General features: G+C 49.0%; 1 protein-coding gene across 7 annotated transcripts; it reads left to right on the top strand.

Moving 5' to 3' along the window:
• Positions 1–33: 33 nt before the first annotated feature.
• pcm1 (pericentriolar material 1) lies at positions 34–20,451 on the top strand. 7 transcript variants are annotated; one of them, XM_076034138.1, is made up of 40 exons: positions 34–192; positions 1,365–1,440; positions 1,748–1,996; positions 2,291–2,620; positions 3,519–3,689; positions 4,137–4,256; positions 4,498–4,684; positions 5,015–5,124; positions 5,252–5,525; positions 6,134–6,275; positions 6,421–6,642; positions 6,749–6,930; positions 7,056–7,285; positions 7,940–8,067; positions 8,191–8,320; positions 8,520–8,693; positions 8,809–8,987; positions 9,349–9,543; positions 9,645–9,927; positions 10,627–10,772; positions 10,863–11,092; positions 11,351–11,531; positions 11,649–11,938; positions 12,036–12,197; positions 12,381–12,437; positions 12,602–12,774; positions 14,046–14,177; positions 14,880–15,012; positions 16,828–16,983; positions 17,112–17,212; positions 17,694–17,828; positions 17,925–18,131; positions 18,239–18,298; positions 18,389–18,539; positions 18,707–18,846; positions 18,948–19,029; positions 19,133–19,314; positions 19,859–19,951; positions 20,041–20,164; positions 20,255–20,451. In XM_076034138.1, exons 2-40 carry the CDS (start codon positions 1,384–1,386, stop codon positions 20,278–20,280), a joined length of 6,324 nt encoding a protein of 2,107 aa, XP_075890253.1. In that variant the 5' UTR covers positions 34–192; positions 1,365–1,383; the 3' UTR covers positions 20,281–20,451. The 7 variants fall into 7 exon arrangements, with proteins under 7 accessions (XP_075890253.1, XP_075890269.1, XP_075890244.1 ...); XM_076034154.1 differs by having other exon boundaries at positions 1,365–1,479; positions 10,863–10,972; XM_076034129.1 differs by having other exon boundaries at positions 1,365–1,479; positions 17,115–17,212.
• The last annotated feature ends 252 nt before the right edge of the window (positions 20,452–20,703 follow it).

Below are 20,703 nucleotides of genomic sequence, written 5' to 3'. Positions count from 1 at the left end.
TCGATACTGCCACCTTGTGTTAGGTAGTGCTTATAAGCGTTGTCAGGCCAAGCTCTCGTCCACAACTTGCGTTTGGTGACAGAACATACGTTTTATAATCACATGGATTCCACTGGACCCTCGGAGAATCCGTAAAACCTTCACTGAAAATATATGAAGGCAACGATAGTTTCTTCGCCTGTATCCCGAATGGTAAATCCCACTTTCCCTTTTCAAAATTGTAAGCTAAGTTAGCAAGTGCAGTTCTACATAGCATCAGTCAATTCAGTTACCGAACGTTAATTTAAAACAATTTCGACTTTCGTTCGCGAAGAAAACGCAAAAGCTATGGTTACAACCAATGTACACCTAACTTAGGTTTCGTAACTAATATTAGGTTTGGTGTGAAGTGTAACGTCGCTAAAGCTAGTGTTCTTCCAGTCTGAGACGTCCCGTTTGCGTCAACTTTCATGGAGATATTTAAAGTTAGCTCCTAGGTGGCTATTCAGCTAGGTAGCATTTAGCGATCCCGAAAGGGCTTGTTTTGATTGTCTACTCGTTGATATACGTTTTCAGCTAAATATTCGCCGATGACATTAAAATCAAACGTTTGACTGAGGCTGACGCCGAGGTTGCCATGGCGATTGAGAAAACGACACTATCAAAAGTTCACCAATAAGCCATCTAAATACATCTCCGACTTTCTCTAGTTAATTGGGAGTATTGTTCCCGTCGTCCGTGGTGCTTTCGAACTGAATTCCAATACCAGGTCCTTGCACAGACTTGAGACCTCGCGCTTGCTTGGCGTTTGGCGGAGGGAATGTTATGTTGTTTTCCCGGGAGTGTGAGCGGGCCTCGGTCCTTTGACTGCGAACCACGCAGCACTCAAACTGTGGGTCGGTTCGCTGGGCAGTCGGCAAGTCTTTATGTGTGCTCGGGTCGTGTTTATCGAAGTAAAAGTTAGCTGCTAATGGTAAGAACTTACTCAATCTGAATTCTACTTAAAACAGGCAGCCAAAGCGTTTGCAGTCTCTTATGTTAACATGTAATAAGTACGTTGTTTACGCGACAAACAGTCCAACAGGATGACGGGACATATAGCATGAAAATTAACTGTTGTCTTGTCGAATAAAACGTAAAGTGCTGGCAGTTGACGTAAATTAACTGTCACGCGTGAACTACTCACTCTTGATGGCATGCAACTCTCGTGAAGCTGTAGTCAAACACGTTAAACAACATTAAAGTAAACAACTTTCCCCTCTTGAATCCTTTAATGTTGAACATAATAACTCAGTGTGGGTTCCAATTTCTGATCTTTGCTTATTGCTGTTTATGTGGTCATCAGTGTACACTGAATTGTATATATATATATATTTTTTTTACAGCAACCTGGAAGTTTGTGACATGGCAACTGGAGGCACTCCTTTTGTTGACAGTGAAGAAGAGCTGCACAACTGGACGGTAACCAACAGCAGCCTGGATGACAGACTCAACAACACTGTTAGTAGACTCACACCGAATGTCACCATGCACGCATTATCGTTGTCCTGTTGCGATTTGTTGTCCATTTTGTCCTCCGTCAACTTGTATTAATGGTCAAAACATTTAAATCTCGTGTATCTTATAATGTGACTACTCACAAAACAAATCTAAACAACTGAGTTTTCCCACACTAAAACTGCAATGTACTCTGCCCTATATAGAAGCATTTCACATATAAATGAATACATACATATTAACAGCGCTCATGTTGTTTCCTGTTGATCAGGACTGGGGCGTACAGCAGAAGAAAGCCAACAGAATGTCTGAGAAGAACAAGAAGAAGCTGTCTGCTACAGTAGTGGAGAGCCGCCTCACCAATGACATCTCTCCGGAGTCCACCCCTGGGGCTGGCCGGAGGAGAGCACGCACCCCCCATTCCTTCCCTCATGTAAAATACACCACCCAGATGTCCGTCCCAGACCAGGCTGAGCTGGACAAGCTGCGCCAGAGAATCAATTTCACAGACTTGGATGAGGTACAATACTATTGAATTCTGTTATAAATATATAAATTAAGTGGTTTAATGGTGTATGAGCACTATTTTATGGCTAAAAGAAATCGCTATAGGTTGTAAAAGTGACTGTAGTTCACCCAATCAAACTTTGTTGGACTGGTGTACTCACTAATGTGACAAATGTATTTTTTTAAATGCTGTTATACACTGTGAATTATTTTGAAAAAGTTTTTTTGTCATTTAAATTCAATCAACAATAGTATTTTGTTTCTTTGTTGGATCTTGACTAGTTGTTTTTTTCCCCCCTCAACTCAGCGGAGCATCGGCAGCGACTCCCAGGGCCGCGTCACAGCCGCCAACAACCAGCGGCAGTTGGCTGGAGAAAACAAAAAGCCCTACAACTTCCTACCTCTGCATGTCAACACTAACAAAAGCACGGAGCTCCTCCCCCCGCCTTCCTCCTCCGCCCCAGCCACTCCAGCCATCTCCAAGGAAACAAAGAAGCAAAGCCCCGGACCGAGAGACGCATTCACTCCTCTGGTTCTTATTAAGGACAGTCCGAGGCCCGGCCGCGGAGGTGCTGAGAGAGGACCGTCGGTGCAAAGACAACACGGGAGGGGAGAGCCACGGGTAGACAGCAGCCAGGTAACACTTGACTTCATGGCCTTCAGCTTCCTTTGGAACTTTCACTTGATGTCTTGGGAGTTGGAAGTAAGAGATTATAAGAGTGGAGCAGAGGTTTGAGTGCTAAAAATATATTAAAGGAGTTAAAAGTTGGAGGATTTCAGATAAAAATACTGGAGGAATTTTAAAGCCAGTTCATCTTTTCTTAGATTTAACACCAATTTAGATAATATCAAAATATTCCATGTCGTCCTCTACCTCAGAAGAAGATTACAAGCATCTAAAAAGCTTCAGGATATTTCCAAAATATTTGATTTGGGCAAATGTATCTTTATCTGAATGTTTTTTGTGTGTTTCTATCGCACATTGGTGTTGTAACCAGTGTTGTGGTTTTGGTCTGAACGTTTCTTTTTTGAATTTTTGGACTCAGTTTCGACTTGTAGAGCAATATGTTGACTGTGACAGGGCCAACAAAATGAAGGCCCAGAAAACATGATTTATGTCTTACAGATTAGATGCCTCTGATAAAATACACCCATGAATGATTTTTTTGGGGTATAGTATTGCATTTTAAACCTTCTCTCAAAAGATACTGCAAACATTTTAATTCTGCACAACACAAAAGTCTCATTAAATCAGCACTAATCTGTCGACCTGGCGCTGCCTTCGTACCGTGGCAGTAGATGACGGTGAGGGAGGGCTGGCGCAGCGAAACCTCGCCTGTATTTAGGCCAGTTTCTAAATTTGCCACCCTGGGTGCCCAGTGGGGATTCCGCCCAACCCCCTTTACTGGCCTTATTTCGCCCAGCCTGAGCCAACGCCACAGATGCCTGCTCACCTTTCCTTCCATCCGCCTGTCTGCGGCTCGCTCACTCCTCCGACACGCACGCCCACAACGTGGCTCTGCCGTCCCACTCAGGTGGTGAGCAAACTGGTGCAGATCCGCGAGTACATCAGCAAAGCCACATCCATGCGGGATGACCTGGTGGAGAAGAACGATGTCCCGGCCAACGTGGAGCGTCTCTCCCAGCTCATCGAGCACCTCAAGGAGCAGGAGAAATCCTACCTGCGCTTCCTGCAGAAAATGCTGGTGAGCCCCTCCTTGATTTGTCTTGACCCCTTTTATAATTTAACAAACTATGATCTGTTGTAAAATAATCGATTTCAGTTTTCTCTGTTTGGCTGACTGTCAGACACTCGCATGAATCAATATATTTTATCTTCATGCTATTTAGAATACTCCTCCTCTTTGTCAGACATCAATTTGTATTTGTGGGCCTTCAGCACTGCAGCAGTCAAGGCATGTTTCCTGTAATAATATCACCTGCATATTTAGGCCTGTGCTTGCCTGTACTGCAGTGGGACGTCAGTGTTTGTGTGTAGTATCCTGTTTCCTCCACTGGAGCGTTTCAGAGACCCAAAACTACCCGACTGCCTGTCTCGAGCACTTTCAGCACAGGATCTGATTTCATTGGGGCCGGCGACGGTCGTAGTTTCTTATTCACCTATGAATTCAACGTGTCTCTCCCGTTTGTAGACGCGGCAGAATGAGGACGATGACATTGGCACCATGGACTCAGCGGTGGGCTCAGGTTCGCTGACCGAGATCGCGTCCCTGAACGTGGAGGCCCGCTCGCTGGATACCTTCAGTGCGCTGGTGAGCGTCGCGGCTTCCCATTTCATAACAATAAAGCCGTTTCGTGCTGAGACTTGAACAAGAAGCAGGGTCAGAATCACCTCTAGAGCAAAAACTTTTTTTTCTTTGTTAAACAAACTGCTTGGTTGAGGACATACAGTACCAAGAAGTCACCTGCCGTTGTTAAATGCAAACATTTGAGTTTGTGTCAAATGTTTTTGGTTTGTAACTCTGGAGCGTCCTATTTCTATTTGTTTCGTAGGAAACGCGGCCACTGACTGCGCGAGGCGACCAGCTGGACGAGCTGGAGAACATGCAGAAGCAGCACGAGCTGCTGAGGAGGATGGTGGAGCAGCGGGAGCAGCTCAGGGCGCTGCAGGGCCGGCAGAAGGCGCTCATGGCCATGCAGGAGAGCGCGGAGCAGGTGCTGGCGGTGATTGAAGACACAGGTGAGTCTGCGGGTCAATACCGTGTGACGTTTGTTATCCTGAGAAAGTGGAATTGACGGTGTCTCAAGTTGCAAAGAAATGGCCCTTGGCTTGATTTGTTCATGTTGGTTAATTGCTTTTGAAATTATTTGGAGTGAGACGTTCTAGTTCAGAGGTTTTCACATCCTAATTAGGCCGGATGTCATTAATTTCACACAGTGTCAGTTTTTATGGCTTTTTCCGGGGGTTGGAACCAGACTGTTAATGGACTGTCGGGCTGTTTGCTTCCACCCAGAGACGTTTGTATCGATCAACAGTGTCACTCCTTTAAAATCCTGTTGCTGTAATTAGTTGTCACAGAAACCACCGGCAGCGTTTCCGGCCTGAGCATCACCTCCGAGCTGAACGACGAGCTGAACGACTTGATCCTGAGGTTCCACAATCAGCTGCACGACTCTCGGGTAAAGCCACGTCTCGCCATTCCTCCTCACATGCCTTCATGCTCTTCCCCAACTCTGTGTTTATTTTGAGTCCTCGCTGCACCTGAACTCCTCTGTGGCTCACACTTTCATTATTTGCTTCTCAAAGACCAAAGCTGTGCCAGACAACAGGCGTCAGGCCGAGAGCCTGTCCCTCTCCAGGGAGGTGTACTGGTCTCGGTCTCCCCAGGCCGTGGGCCCGCCGCAGCACAGGCCTCTCCTCCACTCTGCCTCGGGTCCCCACACTGGCCTAGATGCCGGGGCGACCGCTGCCAGCGTCAAACTCACCAAGCTCCAAGAGCTGCAAGACAAAAAGCAAACCATGGACAAGATCCTGCAGGAGCTGCACTCGCTCAGAGACCAGACTCTCAACAACAATTCCAGTAAGAGTCTTCAACGCTTTGTGTCGGTCGTTTTTGTCTTCTTATGTTACCAAGTGGGTTGTGCCTGAACTGGGTGTGGCTCCCCTTCAAACCCCTGGGATCCAACATGGCGGCCCATCCTTTTCAATGTAGATGCTCACTCAGCAGATATGCCGAAAAAGGTTTTGGCCTCTGCACTGTAAGGCCTATAGAGCATGCGCACTTCACACCGTGCCAATGTAGCCCCTGTGATGCATCAGGACGCATCGGCCAATCAGAACAAGCCGAGACGGCAGCGTGGAAGACGCCGTGATGTCACGCTGGGAATAAACTGTATTCTGGTGATTTTCTGGCCTTCAAATTCTTTTTGAAAGACTAGAAGACCATAACTGAAAATTCTGCAATATAAAGATTTATTATGAACTTTTTCAGGTCACAGTCGTCCTTTCAGCCGTTTTAGAGGCGTTTATTTTTGTATTGCAGCCTATCCTAAAAGTGCTTTTTGGACCCAATGGGATTTTTTTGCCTGCGGTACCTCGAGTGGCCACTGGAAAAAATCAGCATGCTGCTATATTGCCAGTCCAGTATCCAGAACTTATAATACATCCATGGTGCCCTCCCCTCCTCAGGTCGTGGCCTGGCATCGCAGTGCACTCTGAGTCTGGGGGCGTCGTCAGACTGCCCATCTGCTCTCTGCTCCAACGGGGCCTCAGCTTCCACGTCGTTTCACCCGTCTCACCAGGAAGGCTCCAATTCCACAGACAAGCTCAGGTACGCGCAGGTCAGGTGTCAGTAGCAGACGGTTACATAATGAGAATGCACAGCGGGTCGCGTGTCACTCAAGGGTTTGAATTATTTAGCCGTGTTTAGATGGTCATTCAATCCTCACAGCGGCCCCTTTGTACGTCGCCCGCAGGAAGCTGAAGGAGGTGCACAAACGTCTGAATGAGCTGCGCGAGCTGGTGCAGTACTACGAGCAGACTTCGGACATGATGGTGGACGCCGTCAACGAGAACGTGAAAGAGGAGGAGGAGGAGGAGGACGAGGACGGAGAGGAGGAGGAGACGGAGGACGGCTCCATGTTCGAGGCCATGTTTGACTCCGAGCAAGAGAACCGGCAGTCGGTCACAAACATCAGGTGCGCTGCTCCGTTGCGCACCTGCTCAAGAGTTGCCAGTCGAGGTTGCCAGTTGTTCCGGTTTCTCGCTCCGTCACTCAGAGCGCTCTTTGCATTGTGTCTCCAGGAATCTGCAGCTGAGCGGCAACTGGGCCGACCTGAACAGCCTGACCAACAGGCGCGGCGCGAGGGCTGCTGCCGCCGCTGCCACCGCCACCAACAACCGCAACGGGCGACTCAACACCGAGCGGGAGATCAACAATCGGTCGGCAGCCAACCTCCGCAGCCTCAACATCTCTTCAGCCATAGGTGCGGCCCCCACGTCGCCGCTGGCACGCCGGCCGACCTCTGAATGCATCGGCGTTCGGCGCATGACTTGGAGCGATATTCAAAGGATGCATGTAACTTGTGTTTTTTTTTCTTTCTTTTCTTAGAATGCCAGTACAATAGGGACACCCCCTTCAATGAGGTGAAGGATGACGACGAGGACGAAGAGAGTCTGGATAATGACGAAGGAGCGCGGCCCGGCGCCCCCGACAGTGAAGTTTCCGAGTCCAGCCGACGAAGCAGCCTGGGGAACAACGGCGCTTTTGTCCAAAAGGCTCATCAGCAGACGGCGAAGCAGAAGCTCCGACAGTTCCAGGAGCTGGTGGCCATGGTGCAGGTGAGGAGAGGTGATGGCGTAAATGCCTTCATGGTTTAGCACAGTGGTTCTCAAACTTTCTCTGTCACGCCCCACCTTGGAGGAAGAAAATTGGAGGAAGCCCCAAATTCGACGTGGCTGTGTCTTGAAGGATCCCGATGAACCTGCAAGTGGCCCCACGTCTCTAGGACAAAGTTGACTCTTGACCCCATAGACTTGCATGGCATTAGGGTTATCACAACTAACCGCGGTCTGTTCACTTACAGCAGTGGTTCTCAAACTTTGTCTGTCACGCCCCACCTTGGAGGAAAAAAAAGCCAAAATGGTGACAAAATAGTTTTTTTCAAATTCACTGAAACAAGATAAATGTGCAAATAATGTTTTACCTTTGGTTCCGACGTGAAAACATTTGTTCCCCCGGGCGCCCCGACTCCCTCCCGCCCGGTGTTTCGCACCGCCCCCCAGACGTGACGACTCTGCACCCCCCACCCACTTTGAGAAACACTGGTTTAGCACCAGACGATGAGGCGTGCAACTGAAGTTTGTCAGTTTTGCCTTGTTTGGTCGCATATTTAACAAAAGAACTTCCTCTATCAGAGCGTTTGAAAAAAATGACGTAACCATGACCATTATCTTAAGCCCAAACTTCTTGAATGTGTGTATGTGTGGGTCCAGAGTGATGATACGGACGTAACAACGGCCAATGAAGACGAAGTGTTACACCAACAGCCAAACAACACCAGAGCTGCTGCGGCCGCCTCTAAACAGAACCCCAGGGAGATCAGCCTGTCCTCAAAGGCCAGGTAATGGGTCCGAAGACACATTTTCTTTTTTCTCAACAATACCCTCACTGAATTATGAACGTCGGCCTCTTTGTCAACGCATGACACAAGCTCAGTCGCGTGACTCCCTCTCTTTGGACGCAGGGAGAAGCTGTACGAGGAGAAGCTCCGTCAGCAGAAGCAGGAGCTGAAGCAGCTTCACGAGGAGCGACAAAGGCTCATGGAAATCCAAGGCAAGATCCAGGACCTGCAGTGGGCCTGCCCTGACCTCCAGGTAACAGAGAGACAGACAGACAAACAAAATATTGAGGAGATTTGACAGTTTCGGCAAGTTCACAAAAAATGTTTCATTTACATTTCACAGTTTACGCAGTTTCTTTTTGTTGCTTACGCTGTTTCAGCATCATCAGCGGGGAACTTTCTCAACCCGTTGTGGTGGATATGTAATAATAAAATTTTCTCTCCTTCTCCAGTCATCCATGTCGAGTATGGAAAGCCAGCAGGGTTTGCTGAGGAAAGCACCAGTTGCTGCAGTCTCCACTCCAGTCTCCGGTCAGGCTGCTTCTTCCTCAGGACCCAAAACAAACTGGACTCCGCTCAAAGTGACTGCTGCCGAGGCGGCAACGCCCTCTGTCACCGACAATGAGGTGCCACGCTTAAGCTTCACGTACACACTAATACTCCGTAGTGTCGTCATCCAAAGTAAAAAAAAACATGAACTTGACGGAAAAATTAATCTCAAGATCTTGGTATTTTTTGCAGCTTTGGTCGGAAATGCGCCGCCACCAGATTGTGCGGGAGGAACTGCGGCAGCGCAGGAAGCACCTTGAGTGTTTGATGGCGGAACACCAGCGGCGCGTCGGCCTTGGCGAGTCACCGCAGCGAGGCGACAACCAGGAAGGCCTCGCTGCGTCCTCGCAGCCCATCAGCAGGGACGAAAGGTGGGAAATGGAACCGTGCCCTACTCGGACTGCAAATCCTGTCTGCTCTCTTGTGTTTTCTCTGGTGTATGTGTCATTTACACCAGTGTTTTTCAACGCCACATACCTGGGCCTGTTTAGATGCACACAAAACTGATGTCCGGGGAGGAATTGATGGAGGAAAATCGGCTTATATTCCTCTTAAAGCACAGTCACTCGAAAATAGAATGTATGTTTTTTAGACCAATTAATTGAAAGTTTTTTACGGCACACCTGACATTATCTCACGGTGCACTAGTGTGCCACAGCACAATGGTTGAAAAACACTGATTTATACAATTATTCAGTGGCATTTTGCTAATTTTCCTTTTCCTTTCGCCAGGACAATGGCCACTTGGGGCTCCACTCCCTGCCACCTCGATGACGTTGACGACGAGGAAGAGTACAACTTGGAGACGGGCGCCGACGAAGATGAGGAGCAAGAAGAGTGTGCAGAGAGCAGCTCCGATGAAGATGTCCACATATACGCATCCAGCAGGAACCAGTGCTCGTACAGCAACCGGAAGAACCAAGGAAGGTCAGAAGTCAAAAAGAAACAGAAGAAATTGAACCACTGCATTTTTTTGTTCTTCCTAAAATCAGGCTTTTGAAAATAAAACCTTCTTCACACGCCCTCAGCAACCTGAAGCCTCCAGCAGCCTTCTCAGGCGAGACTAGCGGGAGTGCGCCTCATCACAACAACACGAAGCAGCAGCAGCAGCCGCAGGAGCAGCAGCAGAACAGAGGTCTGAACTGCTCGGCCAGCCAGCACGCCGGCCCGCGGCGGCAGGAGAACCTGCGCTGGGCCTCGGAGCTGTCCGTGGTCGAGGGGTCGGGCCACTGGCAGGAGCAGGTGGATCAGCTGCAGACACAGCTGGACTTCAGCAACAGCATGTGTCAGACACTCCTGCAGGACCAGCAGGTGGGTGCTCTGAACCATTAATAAAAAAAGAAAAGAAAAGTGACGCTGAGCTCGATCAACTGGCACAAAGCCACGGCTGAGTTCTCACACTTCAAACACATTCAGTCTTGGATCTTGGAGTCGTTTTGTATTGATTCCAAATGATCATTTCTCTCCAGACATGATTAAAAGGCCCAGGGTATAAAATTTGGCTTGATTTATCATTTTTATATGATATGATAAAAGCTTAACATACAGCCCATAAATACATTAATAAAAGTGTATACTCTGAGTACAGTAAAAGTAAATTGGTTTTCCTACCCTTAGAATGATTCTGATATGTTCATAAGGATATACATGGAACAAAGGGTCTTGCTCCTAGTTAGCTGCCATCTTGCACCACCGTATTTCTAAGGAAGCCTGGTGTGGACAATCCAGTCGCTTGAAGGCGCGTTTCGTATTTAGGGTGACTGCTTGCGTCTTGAAATAAACCAATGAAGCAGAAGGTGGATGAGGTATCCAGGTTAATGCTCGCAGGCCACCGCAATTCACTGGCAAGCTCAGGGAGGGAGGGTACGGAGTCCCTTATGGGACATAAGTGAAAGAGTGCCGCAATCTATTAATGCAACCACTTGATGTGGCTTTTTCTTCTTCAAAATCTCCAAACGTTACACACTTAACCTTTAACGGCGGCTCTCTCCCTGCCCTGTGATCTTGCAGACCCTCTCCTACATGCTGCAGACCCTGCTGACTGGTCAGTACAGCGTCCTGCCCAACAACATGTCGTCGCCGCAGGTCCACCTGGTCATGCACCAGCTCAACCAGTCTTACACCCAGCTGGCATGGCAACAGAACAACATGCAAAGGTGACGGCAACAGAACACAACTGCGGGGTTTTCCGCTGAAACTTGTTTTGTATTTGCACTCACAACAATCGTTTTACCCTTTTTGTTCAGGCTTAGACAGGTCTTGAACGACCTCCTCCGGCAGCAACAACAGCAGCAGCAGCAACAACAGCAGCAGCAGCAACAACAGCAGCAGCAGCCGCCCTTGTCGGCTACTCCAGGTTGGCAGACTGTGCAACAAGGTCCGCTGCAGGAGTCCAGCTCAGCCCCTCCCTTCTCCTCCACCTTCCGTCCCTCAGCCAACAACTTGTCGACATCTGCCATACCCCCATTCCTTCCCAGTAGGCATTTATTTGCTTATTTGTTTAATTATAAGTGAGCGATGTGGCAAAAAGCATGCTAACGCTGCTCTTAAAATAAAAAAAATGTGTGTGTGTGTGTGTGTGTGTGTGTGTGTGTGTGTGTGTGTGTGTGTGTGTGTGTGTGTGTGTGTGTGTGTGTGTGTGTGTGTGTGTGTGTGTGTGTGTGTGTGTAAAAAAAATTTCAAAAATTTTACATGCTAATTTTTAGTGTTTTTTTTTTTTTATTTCCCACTGCAGGCTTCAATTTGATCCCGTTGTTCCCTTCCCCCATGGGTGAGTTCCCCCAGGGTGCAGCGGCTCAGGTGAGCCCCGACCACCACAGGCAGCAGTTGGACGCCAACACGTCCATGAAAACCGAGTACATGAGTTTCCCTCCGCCGCTGCAGCGCTCTCCGCTCAACGCCGCCACGGAAAGAGGGTATGCTCGCCGCTCCTGCGCGCAAAGTTATTTACATTTACTCACCCGAGCTGAGCGTTGAAGGATCTTATTTGCATGTGATGCATTTTTATTTATTTATTTTAAAAAAAAATCTAGACCGACCGCCTGGCTGAAGCAGCCGTACGCCAACAAACCGGAGCAGCCCCAGGAGTCTCCCGCCTCCTCGCCCGCCTTCACCCCCCAGCGCTCCCACCAGCCTCAGCACTTTGACAGGGGCTCGCAGGAAAGCTTCAGCAGCATGCACGACCCTGCCGACCCGACGACCGTCACAAAGACCTACAAGAGCGGGCGCAAGGCATCCGCCCAGGCCAACCTCGCCTCCCGCAGCAAGACCCCCGGCAAGAGCCGCCGCAGGAGGAACAAGGGACAGAACAGGAGCGCCGAAGGTACTGGAGTCGAGTCTGTTGGCTGTGGAAGGACAAGTCGTCTCACACTGGATTTTCACATTTTTTCCCATTCTTCTTATTTTTTCTTTTTTTCAAGGCCATGAGAGTGACAGCGCCAGCAGCGTTGCAGACTTTGCCCAGGAGAGGGCCCCCTTGCCTCGACAGAAGGACCAGAACAAGAGTCTGCTGGACAAGCTGACTCAAGAGAAACTGGACAGCAAGGGGAAGCCGGGCAACAAGCGGAACGACCTCTCGTCTGGTGCGGCGCCGCCGTCCGCTGTGAAAGTTTTTCATCCTACTTCACCTCCCGTGTCTTCATTCTTCCTTTCAAACTACAATGACATTAACATCTTGTCCTTTCGACGTAATCCCACTTTACACATTTACCATGACATTTATTTTTTTGCATTCGTTCTCTCACGTTCGTGTGTCTCGCTCACAGCCTATGCTTGGAGGACACCCTTCCTCTCTAACAGAATTGCATGCACAGAAGCACCAGGTAAACTTTGCAACAACCCATCCTTTTTTTTCCAGTTGCCCAGCATTCCATGCATGCGTTTGCCTCGAACCTGAGCTGCTTTCATTGCTATTATTTTTTTTTCATAGATGAAATTCTGCTGTTTTCCTCCCCGAGTCTAAAGTTTCCTGTTCTTGCACCATCAGATGCCAGCAGCGACTTCTCTCTGTTTGAGGCGCTGAGGGAAACCATCTACTCCGAGGTTGCCACACTCATATCCCAGAATGAGTCTCGGCCTCATTTCCTCATCGAGCTCTTCCACGAGCTCCAGCTGCTCAACACCGACTACCTGCGACAGAGGGCGCTGTTCTCCCTACAGGTGAGGGTATGAGCTAAAAATGAGACTGAAGGGGCCAGTCTACCTTCCGTATCGCGTTAAGAAATGAGACCCTACAGCCTATTTGCGGTCTCAACAGTTCCAGTGGCAAGAGGAAGGGATGTGAAGGAAGCCACTGAAATATTCATGAAACTCTGGATTTAAAGGTCCCCTATGCCGCCCATTTTCAGATCTTTATTTTTCATCCCAGACTCCAGTGGTGCAGGCTGTCACCATTAATTATCCCCCCCCCAAAAAAAAAACCCTCTACACATCTTGAGAAAACGCCACGTCCAGCCCTCTGTTTTTAGCTTCCTCCTGCAACTGATTTGCTGTCATGCTGCCGAGATGCACAGAAGGGGAGAAAAACAAGGTGGCCAAAAGATTGCTGTCTGAGAGAGGTCGCAGTACCCTTTGTGACATCACAAATTCCAGAATTGTGTGTTTTAAGGGGAATTATTGTGAAAGAAATGTCAAGTAAATGACCTTGAATATTTTAAATTACAAGAAGGAATTCCGAAAGACGTGGGGACCCTTTCTGAAACTGTTGAAGATCACTTGATGTAATACGTGACTGCTTGACAACAGCTTCACTGTCTTTTTTTTTAATCTCTTCTTCGGCTTCAGTTATTATTTATTGCAGGTCCTAGAAGTCAATACACTGACAGTGGCGAGGGGTGGGTTTACAGGAGGGAGATGGTGGGTTATATTTGTTCTGAGTTACCCGTATTACCATGCGTTCTACTTGTATTACCTTTTGGACTGATACATGCAGTACATATCTTTTTTTTTGTTTTTATTGTGACTTGGATATAATGACATTGCCCTTCTTTTTAATGGATGTTTATATCTCCGCATCTTCATGTGTATATATCCTGCCACACCCCTGTAATGACCTGTTCACTGCATTGTCTGTCATAATCTGTTTGAGAAAAAATGTTCAATGAAGATATTTGGATAAAAAAAAAACTTACAAGAAGAAATTAGGCATTTTAAATTGAGATTAAGAGGAGAAGATGAGAGAAGAAGCTGAGCTTCTTTTTCCTTGTATGTAAGTCAATACTTCCATCCATTCAGCTTGGGCTTCGACGCTGCACCAATGCACTGGCTCAAGTGTTCTTCCCTGGCGTGTGAGAGACGCGCGCCCCTGCACGCCTGCTGCGAGACCCTCGCATCCACATGCAAAGTGGCCTTGAGAGCTTTTTTTTTTTTTTTCTTTGCGAGCCCGCACTCACCCCCCCCCCCCCCCCCATCCCTCTTGTGTTTCGTGCCAGGACATCGTGACCAGGCACCTGACTGAGAAGAGTGGAGCCGAGGACCAGCTGCCCCCGCTGGGCGCCGCCGGCTGGGCTGCAGGCTCCCAGTCGGAGCTCACGCCCAGCGAGAGCCTGGCGACCAGCGACGCAGTAAGAAATGCTCTGTTGCCTCCCAGCGTGTCGCTCTCTCACACTTCTGCTCCGTGAGCGCAGCCCTGAACCCCACCACCCCCCCACCCCCCGCCTGCTCTTTCATCCCTCCCTGTGATCGCGTGCGCCGGCTTCCTCTCCTGTATTTCATTAGGTCCTCGGCCTCGTCACCTTTCATCTTCCTCACGCCTGTGTCCTTTTTAATCCGCACGTCTTTCTTTCTTCTCCAAATTTAATTTCTCGTCCACCCATCTTTATTGTCTTTGAATTTGACTTGACAGCGAGACTTCAGAAGCCTGACCCCCCTTCCCCCAACGTCCCCCCCTTTTTTTCTGAAGACCTTCATTTCTCCATTGCTGTTTTTTGCTGGATCAGACATGTGTTCTTTGTTCTATGCCCAAGGTCCCCAGAGCTATGCTAATTGGACGCCAGGCCTTTTGTCTGTCGACATAATGCCTTTGTTCGAGAGTGATGGATGAAATGTCTAATTTTCCAATTTGGGAGACGCCACCCTTGCTGATGTTTGTAGAACGGAGCTCAAACTGTCTCCTGTTCGACAGAAGTCGGGCTGCAGATCTGCGACAAATCACCCCTTCTTCCAGAAGCTTGTTTGCCTTCAAAATGTCAGATGCATTGCGTGCATGCACTTGTGTGTGTGTGTATGTGTGCGTGCAGCGCCTCAAACAGCATCTGTCTTTTCAGGAAGTGGTGGAGAAAAACTTGAGGCACAGCCAAGACACGAAGAAGAAGAGGAGGGACGACGGGGAATCTGCGGATAACGACAGCATCCTGTCGACGTCGTCCAACCTGGAGCCGTTTGCCAACGACGACCTCGGTGAGCTCGCGCATGCACAGCAAGTTTGGCCTGGGAACGCGTGGGGCGCGAGCGTGCATGCTCGTTAAAACTCATTCTGCGGCGCTTTGCCATTAAAGTGGATGTTAAACCCTGTCTATTACTTCCGGCGGGAAGATTCTGTACTTGGAGTCAACCAGTGGCGCTTTTCCATTGCACAGCTTTTAGCGTCGCAACTGACAAAATCAGTGACAGGCCGTGTTTTTCACGCCTAGGCCAGCAGTGACGTCATATTTAGTCCGCCTTAAATGAAACACCTCATATCACCCAAGATATGACACTCAGGCTTGAGAATATATAGAGTTCAGTCTGGAAGGTTCTCAAGTTCTTATCCAATCACAGGACACGTACGTGTGAAGTTCAGCGTAAGGCCAGCTAGCTGGCCTTGGCATCGCAGACTCGAGATCTGATTGGCTATCACAACTAACGGAGGTCTGTTCACTTACAGCAGTGGTTCTCAAACTTTCTCTGTCACGCGCCACCTTGGAGGAAGAAGGCTCGAAGCCCCAACTTTGACGTGGCTGTGTCTTGAGGGATCCCGATGAACCTGCAAGTGGTCCCACGTCTCTGGGACAAAGTGGACTTTTGACCGCATAGACTTGCATGGCACTAGGGTTAGCGATCAGGGCCAGTCGCGGCGTAGATGACGTACTGATGCAAAGGTGTTTGATTACGTTCTATCAGCGCTGGAAAACTGTTCATTGTCCTCTGGCTTTTTCGCTGGATGGCTGCGCGGTGCGAGCCGGCCGCGGAGGTGCACCCCGCTTCAAGTCTGGCGTGAACGACACCGTCGTTCCGCAGCCAAGAGTGGCCAACGTCAAATATTTGTCCATGCTGTGTACCTGAGCAGCGTTTTTCTTTGCTACAACCTACTGAACACTTTTTGTTAATTGTTCCGCCGTGGAAACATTAGTTCCCCCGGGCGCCCCGTCTCCCTCCCGCCCGGTGTTTCGCACCGTCCCCCAGACGTGACTCTGCGCCCCCCCCCCCACACCCACTTTGAGACACACTGACTTGCAGCGAACAGGAAAATGCTATGTCTGTTCTGCTGGCCGAAAGCAGCTTTCATGGCACCTGGCAACACGAGCTAGCAGAAATATGATTGGCTAAAAACTCTACCATAATATACTACAGTGGAAACAACACGACCCAGTGGATATTATACAATGTGAGAAGAACAGACTATGGAGAATAACTTAATCATATTTACGTGGAAATGTGCTTTTCCAAGTATGGTTAGGCCAGCAGAGAAGGCCTGACTGGCCCTGACGGCCCACCGCTGGACAAAATAGAACCTCAACGTGGGTGCAGTCGGTTGTGCCGTCATATTGGCATTAATGGCTTCGTGGTGGCGATCATCTCATGAATCATCTTGTGTCGTCACTCCCTGTCCAACCAGTAGCTTGCACATTGTGAACCCCGGCCGAGAAGGTACTGAAACAGTACCTAGTACCGAGGCACTGCCACCTAATGCAGAACCTTCAGAACTGAGCAGGGCCAAGTAGGTGCTAATGGGAAAGTGCCACAAGTTTCTCCTCAGGATCAGCATGACAGGTTTTAGCTTAAAAAGTGTTTTGCAATGGAAAATAGGGCTTTTTTTTGGATATTTTGAGAAACTTGTCCTGCTGATCCTGGACATGACTGTCATTTCTCATTTCCTACGGCTTCACTATTTTTTTTTCTTATTTTTTTAATTTTTTTTAACCATTTTCTTTTCTTTTTTTTTAACTTGCGTTTCCATTTCTGCCTCTCTTGTCTGCTCCCTCTGCTTCTCCATCCGTTTGCTGCTCCTGATAGGCAACACGGTGATTCACTTAGACAAAGCCTTGGCCAGGATTAGAGAATATGAGCGCATGAAGCTTAAGGTTGACTTTAACCCCTTCGACGCCGCCGCGAGCGGCTCCGAGGCCTCGAACGCCGCGCGTCCCTCTGCTAACCCTGCCGGAGTGGAAGGTACACGACCCCAACGGGGCTGCAAAGACGTGTATCCCTGTGCGATCATTCACCGTCCCTCCCTTCACCCCCCCCCCCCCCAAGTTTTGCAGCATCCGAATAAAATGTTTGCCGTGTGTGTCCGCTAGCAGAAGGTGCGTCCGGCGACGTGCGCTGCCCTCAGATCAACACCCAGCAGCTGGATCGCCAGATCAAAGCCATCATGACGGAAGTCATCCCTTTCCTGAAGGTACTTGTGCCCTTTAAAGGTCGATTGTGAAATGTTTGGAGATTTTGAAGAAGAAACGGCGACATCAAGTGGTTGCATTTTACATTGCACCGTCCTTGACTTTATTCCGCTCCCGAGCTTGCCAGTGAACTACGGTGGCCTGCGCACCCAAACCTGGTTACCTTGTCCACCTTCTTCTTCATTGGTGTATTTAAAAATGCGAGCAGTCACCCTAATTATGAAAGGTGCTGCCAGGCAGCTGCATTGTCCACACCAGGCTTCCTTAGAAATATGACGATGCAAGATGGCTGCTAACTGGGAGCAAGACTGTGTAGCGATTATACACTTTTATTAATGTGTTTATGAGCAGTATATTAAGTATTTACCAATATAAAAAAGATAAATCAAGGCAAATATTACACACTGGACCTGTCAGACTGTAAATGATGATGCTGTCAATGAAGATTCCCTTGGTGACGGTTGTGGGTTCCTCCTCTGTCAGGAGAACATGGACGAGGTTTGCTCCCTCCAGCTGCTGACGTCGGTGCGCCGCATGGTTCTCACGCTCACCCAGCAGAACGACGAGAGCAAAATGTTTGTCCGCTTCTTCCACAAGCAGCTGGGAGGAATCCTTCAGGTTTGACAAAAGCCGAACACGGTTTCTTTGCTGCCACGAGTGACAGAGATCAGCGGTTTAGACCCCTATTCTCCCCGTCCCTCCTGCTCGCCACAGGAGTCCCTCAGCAAATTTGTGGGCCGAACCCTGAAGGACTGCGGCGAAGACCTCCTGGTGGAGATCTCGGAGATCCTCTTCAACGAGCTGGCCTTCTTCCGGCTGATGCAGGACCTGGACAGCAGCAGCAGCGGCCTCGCCTCGGCCGCCAAACACAAGAGCAAGAAGACAAACGAGCTCACAGACAAAGAGAACCAAAGTCCCAAGGTGAGGCTTTTTTTCCCCCCAGATTTTGCTTTGGCCATTTTTCAGCTTTTGGTCTTGTGAGAACGTTTTAGGAATGAAGTCACTTAAAAAAATTAACTCTATTTCAGATGAATACAGAAGCTGGTGGTGAGAAGGTGGTTTCCCCCGCATACACAGATGAAGACAAGGTCAGTCACCTCAACGGCTAAATTGAACTGATCAGCATTGAGCATCTGATTTATTGATAATGTCTGGGCCTCCTCTGTCATGTCTTCCAGGACCAAGATGAAGCTGAGCAGGAAGGCGATTCAGCCCTGCAGGGTCTCTTCCCACCGGTGGAGAGGAAGGACCGCAGGAGCAGCGAGGCCTCCGAGGCGGAAGAGGAAGACGAGGACGAAGGTGTTGGACAGGGAATCACACTCTCAATCAGTGAGTGAAGCTGTCCAGTGAATTAATTCCTCCTCTTCCTGAAAGTTTAGTTTGATTTTAGAAATGTGTTCTGTGAAAGATGCAGCTTTTGGGGTTTCCTTCTACATATAATGCCAAACAAACAGCCGCTAAACGCATCCATGTTGTGCTCGGTCCTGTCATTCCAGGTCTTTCCAAAGCAGAGACTCAGGCTCTGACCAACTACGGCAGCGGGGAGGACGAGAACGACGAGGAGGAGATGGAGGAGTTCGACGCCGGGCCGGTGGACGTGCAGACGTCCTTGCAGGCGTCTGCCGACGGACAGGAGGTCTGCAGCACAGCTGAACGCACGGTTAGCTTAGCTTTAGCTTGCTGAACGCTCCGAACTCATATCGTCTGACCCGTGTGGCTGTGTGTGTCGCGCTCCAGGCGGCGCTGAGCAGCGACGCCCCGGAGGCCGAAACTGAACAGAGGAGCTCTGAGCGCCCCGACAACAACAACTACGACGAGGGTGAGCACTGCGTTGTTTATTTATCTCCCCACCATCTGCCTTCTGTTTGGCAGAAACTGTGTTTTTCACATTCTGAACAAGACTTTTTTTGTGTGTGTTTTAGAAATGGTCGAGGCTGTTCTGGCCGTGGAAGAGCGCGAGGTGGCAGAGTGCCAGAGTCCCGGGGGGGAGGCTGAAGACGGGGCGGCCGCTTCCTCTGCAGCTTCTCCCTCGTCTGACGCCCCCAGGGAGCCGAGCAGCACCAGCAGCCCCGACACAGACTCACCCGTCATGATTAACGAAGATGTAAGCAAATGATAATTAGGATGCTCACATGCTCATTCCCATGACAAAAAGGTGCTTTTTTTATTTAGATTTCACACTGTTGAGGTTCTTCTTGGTTTAAGGCGCCTTTGTAGTCGTTATCAGGTCTTTATTTTTCTATTCAAGATTCTAGCGGACTCACGTGAGTCTCTGCAAAAACACACCTCCAGAAAACAGTCACATTTAGCCCTCTGTTTGTAGCAAAAACACTCTTTAGCTTCCCGCTAAAACTAAACGCTTTGTTGGACCTTCCACACGTTTGGAAGGAACACCTGACTGGGGGTGTTGGCACTGATCTAAAAAAAAAAAAAAAAAAAAAAAAAAAATCAGTCCTTTGATGTTAAAAAGGACATTTCTGGGGAGTTCACTGACGAGCCCGAGACACAACCGTAACTGAGGTTGATGTAACTGTTAGCATAGCAACAATTCAATCAGAGGAATAGGTTGAGAATTGTGTCTTCAAGGTAATTCTGCACAACATGAATAAAAAAAAAAAATAATCGCTGCTTTGATGCCCTCCTTGCAGGAAGTGGGCTCGGGAAGCACCAGCCAGAAGTCAGATGAAGATGACTTTGTGAAGGTGGAGGACCTGCCGCTGCAGCTGACGGTCATGTGTGAGGTAAACAGCCGACGCTCCCACACGAGACTCGGGTAAAAGCTGAAGGGAAGTCTCTGACGATGCTCAACTGCGCTGTCCCGTCGCACCAGGAGGAGCTGCAGCAGAGAATCGTGGAGGAGCAGCAGAATAACAACCTGTCGGTGGAGATCCTCAACGGGAACGCAGAGTCGCTGACGGGCCTGGTGGGCAGCGCGCAGGCACTGAAGGAGCCAGGTATCGACCGCCTGCTGGCTGCCGGGTGGAAATCCTGCCGTCGGCTTCCACACCGTAATAAACGCTCGCGTTTCCTCTTGTCTGTTTCAGACGTCGCCGGGGCCCAGAGCGCCTGAAGACTGTTTCCAGGTCTGTCTGCCCTGCCCACTCCTGGGTGGGTGTGCACTCCATGATTGTTCATCTGTAGCTTCTAAGAGGGAGAGGGTTTCCTCACAGGTTAGCTGTGACACAACCGATTAAGCTCATCAATCACCACATAATTAGTTAATTTTTTTTAATTCCTAGGACTCTAATGTGATTTTTATGTTTCTTTCGTTTTGAGATGTGAACGTTCTTTTGCTGCTGTTTACTCGAAGTTGCGCCTCTGTTGGCATCTTCTTAGCACTGAAGCTCCTCTTCAGATCAGTTAAATACAAGTTGTTTTTTTTTCTAATGGTACAAGCCTTTTGTTTTGCACTCGATCTGTTACTTTTTGAGTTCAGTCAATGGGAGGGTCAACTGTAAGTCTGTATATGGATGTCGCTCTAGCTTGAAGAGGT

The sequence above is a fragment of the Nelusetta ayraudi genome, unplaced genomic scaffold (genome assembly GCF_046127955.1).
Source record: "Nelusetta ayraudi isolate G7.1 ecotype Tasmania unplaced genomic scaffold, CSIRO-AGI_Nayr_v1 ptg000004l, whole genome shotgun sequence".
NCBI classification, from domain to species: Eukaryota; Metazoa; Chordata; class Actinopteri; order Tetraodontiformes; family Monacanthidae; genus Nelusetta; species Nelusetta ayraudi.
The sequence above is the reverse complement of the archived record's forward strand: the minus strand, read 5'-3'. Positions and strand labels throughout refer to the sequence as shown.

Excerpts from the sequence above, each read along its gene's own strand:
- pcm1 (XM_076034125.1), top strand. The coding sequence starts at position 1,384 with ATGGCAACTGGAGGCACTCCTTTTGTTGACAGTGAAGAAGAGCTGCAC. Across the intron at positions 3,690-4,136 it reads GCTTCCTGCAGAAAATGCTG|ACGCGGCAGAATGAGGACGA; the intron begins GTGAGCCCCTCC and ends TCCCGTTTGTAG. Across the intron at positions 11,093-11,350 it reads CATACCCCCATTCCTTCCCA|GCTTCAATTTGATCCCGTTG; the intron begins GTAGGCATTTAT and ends TTCCCACTGCAG.